The sequence below is a fragment of the Prunus mume genome, linkage group LG8, assembly GCF_029339155.1.
Source record: "Prunus mume cultivar Tortuosa linkage group LG8, ASM2933915v1, whole genome shotgun sequence".
Taxonomy (NCBI): Eukaryota; Viridiplantae; Streptophyta; class Magnoliopsida; order Rosales; family Rosaceae; genus Prunus; species Prunus mume.
In genome coordinates this window covers 13,402,114-13,408,141 of record NC_142705.1, presented here as the reverse complement: position 1 = coordinate 13,408,141, position 6,028 = coordinate 13,402,114, and the positions used below count along the sequence as shown (strand labels likewise).

Sequence of the window (6,028 nt, the reverse complement as noted above, 5' to 3'; positions counted from 1 at the left end):
ATTGATTTTTAATTTGTTAACTGTTGATGATTACATCAATTCATTTGAGGCCGGAGGCCATTTATCATGAGATTATATTGTGCGTGCCGGTTGGGTTATAGTGCCCTTTGATGTTGTCTGCTGAAATAGAAATCTAAAAAACTACAGGAAAGCCAGAACTATATTGCCTTTTATTTCTCCTTGTTACTCTTTCAAAAGTTTTCCTTCCCAATTAGGAAACCATAGTGAAGAATGCCTTGGCATAAATTATCTCTTGGAATTCACTTTTTTGTGAACTTTGGAACTCCCCAAGTTGATGTTGTTGCTGAAACTTGGAAAGAGATATTTGCTTTTACTCCTTGTTGAATTAGGACCATTTGCATTTTTTTCTGGCCTGTCTTTTCTGGTGTTTTTTCCTGCAGATGAAGAAGTGTTTGGTTCCTCATAACCATCTTGGATAAGATCCCAAAAGGTCCTGGGAAATGAACAAAGTCTTCATTTGTAGGCTCCAATGATGATAATTCTCTCCATGAAAAAATAGGCACTAAATTCAGGACATTGCCAATGGTTGAGGAATTTGAACTTGATGCCATTGTTAACACAGCAGAAGGATCGGTTTTGCTCCTATACCAAATTTGTTGGAGGAAGGATCACAAAACTGAAATATATATAGCAGAAATATGATTTTTGACAGAGAGTATTTAAAACAGTAGAATCTGATATTTGATACTATACATATACAGTTCTTCTCCTATAAACTCGAATTAAACTTTCACCAGGAGCAGATTCTATTCTGGTCGGAAATCGAAAGGCATGAAAGGAGGACAAACTTCGGTTACAGAGCTGTGCTCGCTGGATTTGGCTGCTTCTAGCAGATTCGTTAGCAAACTTGTAGCTCCCAAACTAATTCCCTTATATTTCTTGGTATCGGTAAAATCACCAGTTCCGTAGTAAGCAGGCCGATCATTGATGCAACGGGTAATTGTTTCGATCAACCCTTTCAAATCTTCCTTGTACACGAGACGCATCCCGCATAGTTCAACCTCCACACCTGGTGTTCTACATCCAAATAAAGCCTGAATGAAATGGCACCGGTTCAAATGTTCTGGAAAGCGTACGCGTGGGATATGAACAATGAGGAGCCGATGTGACCCCTCATTGTCATCCAAGGGAGAAGATACGATTAGGCGATGCATCAGTTGGTTATGGCCCACAGCTTCAATAGGGGTATACAAATGACACTCGTAGAAAGTGCGAGTAGTAAGTGAAGCACCTGGGGGCAGACTGCAGACAACATATAGAGAAAGTCCTGCCCATTTCTCATCGTTATGCAGATTTTGAGGAAGAGCTAAGTTTACTGTGCATGCAGACGTGCTGCTTTGTTCACTAAACCACTGTAATCTTTCACGTCGAGGAAAAATAAAACCATAATCATAGAGATGCGGAAGGCCCTGCTGTAATCCCTAGAGACAAACGTACTCATGATATCAGTAATTCAGTCGTCATTCTTTTTGTGTGTTTGTGTGTGTGTGTGTGTGTGAGAGAGAGAGAGAGAGAGTACCTCAAATAGTTTTTCAAGCAATGACACCACGTTTCTTCTCAATTGACCTACAATCCTGGTTGAAGTAGTAGTTTCTTGTTCTTGTACTTCTTGTTGAGTTTGAACCCTGCTTGTCGACTGAATACTTCTCATACCATCTTCTTCTTGTTCATGCTGATAGCCAAGATAGTGTTTATTCAATTTCTGGACAAATTTGGGGACATCTTCCAAGTATATTAGGCTCACCCCACACCCTGTCACTTTTGTTCCTGGGCTGTCAGGTGTAATTGAAGCTCGGATCAAGCGTCTATTCGAATTTTCCGTAAGGTCAATTCGTGGTATAAAGCACCAATGTATAAATGGTCCAGCTAAATTGCAGTTGCGGTAAATAATTACTTGGGGACATTCATGATGATCTTCAGTTGTATAGAGTTCAATACGGTGATTGCGAGTGAAGTTTGCTCCCAGTTCCTCATCAAATTCTGGTACATCTTCCAAACTATCATGCTTCTGAGCTGCTTCACAAACAAAGCACAGAGCAAGTTTGATCCATTTACTCTTACCGTCTAAATCAAGAGGTAGAGGGATTGTTACTGTGGATTCAGTACTCTGACGGCTCAACCATGCTGGGATTTCATTTGATCGATAACCATATTCAAACCTTTCACCGCGCTGAATGGCACCCTATAAAATAGAAACGAAAGAAAGATAATAATAAAATGTTCAGGAGAGAGAGAGAGAGAGAGAGAGAGAGAGAGAGAGAGAGAGAGAGACCTCAAAGAATGTTTGATAGAATGGTCTCAAAAGATGTTTATCAGGTAACAAAACGCCTGAGCTTTGTCTTCATTTCTTTGGGGATTTAGAAAACCAAATCCGGCAGCAGCTGAAGGCCACACCGTTGTTTTATTTGAATGTGCTTCGGGCAGCAGAGGACAATTATGTACACTTACGGCTCTTATACTAAATGGAAGCTGTGGCAATGATTGAAGCTTGCTACAATCATTCAATGCAAGTTCTTCAAGCTGACAAAGTTGAGAGATGCTTTCAGGTACAAGGCTTATAGCAGTGCCACTGGCATCAAGCACCTGTAAACATTCTAAACTCCCCAGGTTCTTGGGTAACTCGTTAAGATTTGAACACCCTGAGACGTTGAGAATTTGAAGTGATGTCAAAGCAGTGCAAATGACGTCTGGAAGACACAAAAGGTTCTTGCAGTCTTTCAGCTTAGAGAGGGTAAGGCCGGTTAAATGCTTGATTGATGCTGGTAGCTCTTGTATAGCTGTCCCGCTTGCATCAAGCTCCTGTAAACATTCTAAACTCCCTAAGTTCTCTGGCAGCTTGTTGATATTCAAACACCCTGACAGGTTGAGAACTTGAAGTGATGTCAAAGTAGCACAAAGGACGTCTGGCAGGCTCAGAAGATTCTTGCAGTCTCTGAGATTGAGCAGAGTAAGGCCACTCAAATGCTTGATTGATGTTGGTAGCTCTTCTATTGCTGTCCCATCTAAATGAAGTTTCCTTAAGTGTTTCATGTCTTCACCAATCTCTGGAAGCTTTTCAAGTTTGGAACATCCCGAAAGAATGAAATTTGTGAGAGATCTTAAGTTGATAATGTCAGGAACCTCAGACAAGCTTGTACAGCCTTTAAGGATTAGCTGCTCAAGGTTCAGGACTTTGTCGAAGTCAGGGGTCTTGATCAACTTTTGACAATTACTTAGGTTGAGTATCAACAACTTTTCCAAAGGCTGCAGAGAATTTAACATAAAAAGCTTTCTCTGAAAGACTTAACTTGATAAACAAATTCAACTTATGAAATGGACAGAGTAAGTAATCTTACCCTCTCAATTTCCTCCCATAATTGCTCTATTTCGCTTTCAGACAAGTTCAGTTCAACAAGTTTATCGGGTTCAAAATTTGAAGGCAGAGATTTTAAAGGATATTTGTGCCATTCCAAGAAGCTCAACTCATCTGAAAGATATTCAAGGCATCCAGAAAATTCCACATTGTAAATCTTCAACAATCTTAGATTGTCCATGTTTGAGAATGGGTCTTTCTTCAAGTATACTTTGTCTGGATGAGGCAAGCTTAGGAAAATACCTTGAACAGCATCTGTCCCCTAATAGCCATAGTAGAAAAATGTAAATTGAAACATAGGCATTGGAAAGCAAACTGGTTTCTCAATTTCATTAAATATTAGAGAGTAGTGTATGATTCTACTAAACTTCTCACCTTATTTCCCTTCAGTACATGAATGGCATCTGTATGAAGCCACAATCTGCTGCGTTCTCCTTCCTTTTTGGATTCTCCACGAACAACTTCTCTGCCCATTTGTTGTAGTAAATTGTGCATCCACAATTTTCCTCCAACGATACTCACTAAATATTTTTCACGAAGGATGTTTATATTGATGCCTGGATAGTAGCCACAACTTTCAAATATCTTTTCTACACGGCATGCATCCTCGCCTTTGAAGAAACACGCAATGTCCAAAAATATTTCCCGCTGTTCTTGATTCTCTAATCCATCAAAACTTGCTTTAAGATAATTAACAATTTTGTTCTTACCAGAGTAGTTATCATCTTTTAAAGAAGCCAATGTACTAGACCAATCTTCTACACTTCTGTTCATTAAGGAGTTACCGAAAACTTCAAGAGCCAGAGGAAGACCATCAACGTAATCCAGAAATTCGTAACACAACTTCTCATAACCATCCATAGGATGGTCTTTTTTGAATGCTTTCCGGCAGAAGAGAAGCAGAGATTCATCTTGAGTAAGTTTCTCAATTGTGTATATTTTTGGATTATAATTTATCAACAACCTTTCATATGCTGTGGTTATGATGATTCTACTACCCTTACCAAACCGACTAGATAATTCTGCACCATCATTTCCAGCTACAGCTTCTATTTGTTCTAATTCATCCACGTTGTCCAGAATTATAAGCACCCGTTTGTTGCACAATCTCTTACATATCACATCATCGACATTCTTTGTAGTTACTTGCTGATTCAACAAGTGATCACAAAGTTGTTTTTTGATACGAAATAAACTTTCTTTTCTAGAGATCTCTCCAACCTTAGAAATTAAACTGAAAGCGTCGAATTGATTGCGAATTCTTTGAGAAAGAGCTTTTGCCATGGTGCTCTTACCAATCCCTGGCATCCCACAAATCCCTATTACACGAACTTCCTCAGACCCTATACTTAAACTCATGTTGGATTTAATTTGGTTTACACGATCCATACCAACAAAGTCCTTTATATCATTTGAGAATGTGTTAATCAAAACACCAAAAATACGTTCAACTATCTTTTCAATCACTATTGTATCGTTTCTGCAAAAAGGTTACAGCTTTATGTCAAGTGTTTGGTCATTACAAGTAATAACTAAAGACGAAAACATGTAAAACCTATTATGTTTTCTAGTTTTCCGTCCTCTCAACATGAACCCTATGTTATGTTTTTTATCTATCTGTTTCTTCTGTTGCTTTTGTTTTATAACTTTTAAGTGATCCGAGGATCCGTATTTGATCAAAGGAGCTAGTTTGACCAACATCTACTATGAAAAAGATATAACTGAAATGTTTACCCCAAAAAAGAAAATACATAATAAAAAGCAGCAACCTTACCTGTAATTTCTTATATCATATCCTGAGAGGTTGGCGATTGCAGTGAGAGATTTCTTCCACCTTGCCACCTCTTCTGGCTCTCCTTCAAAATCTTTTTTATGTTGAGCAAACCCCTCTTCAAAATGAACTCCAATCTGTTTTCGTGCTTCGGATGGCGTCACGCCATAGAACACAGGCAAAATCAATCTGGACTCGTCGTTTTCCGCAAGTTCAACCATAGTGACAAGTTCATTCAGACACCATGTGGAGGTTGCATAGTTTGTTGAAAGAATGATGACTGATATTTGCGATTCTTCAGTTGCTTTGAAGAGTTCCGTTGAAACGGGTTCTCCACTTTCGAGTTGTTCAGCATCCATGAAAGTGTGGATTCCGTAGTGAATCAAGGCCTTGTACAAATTGTCAGTAAAACCTTTTCTAGTGTCGAAACCTCTAAAACTGAGGAACACCTCACATTTCGGTGGAGGGGTCGAGAAAGGAGGCAAAGCTAAGGAGGTTTGGGTGGTCATGGGATCGGCCATTGGAGAAAAACTAAATCAGTAACCAAACCTGCTACCTTGCAATGAAAGCTTTGGCTACTTAAAATTATTTGCAGAACCAAAACTAGCTTGGTAGCTGAGTGCAATATAAGGCTTGAACGAACAAGACACTAAATAATCAGAGATTAGCTTCCTTTAATCAAAAGATTGGGAATATTATAGGCAAACAGCCAAAAGAGCAGGAGGCTTCAGTCATCTTATTTTAAAGGGTAGGTAGATTGCAGAAGGAAACCAAGGATCTCTCACTCTTATTTTATGCCAACTTGTTTGATTTTCTGGTGTAAAAAGATAGCGTGGAACCTGAGACCAAAGAAAGATAAAAAATTATAGTGTGAAAGATGGGCT

At 39.0% G+C, this 6,028-nt stretch overlaps 1 protein-coding gene across 1 annotated transcript; it reads right to left on the bottom strand.

Annotated features, from left to right (window-relative positions):
• Positions 1–629: 629 nt before the first annotated feature.
• Positions 630–5,912, bottom strand: LOC103339375 (TMV resistance protein N-like). Its single transcript, XM_089042891.1, is given in 7 exon segments — positions 630–1,442; positions 1,541–2,203; positions 2,294–2,343; positions 2,346–3,264; positions 3,357–3,635; positions 3,749–4,853; positions 5,148–5,912. Coding segments are annotated over 7 exon segments (4,209 nt in total). The 5' UTR covers positions 5,666–5,912; the 3' UTR covers positions 630–767.
• Positions 5,913–6,028: the final 116 nt, after the last annotated feature.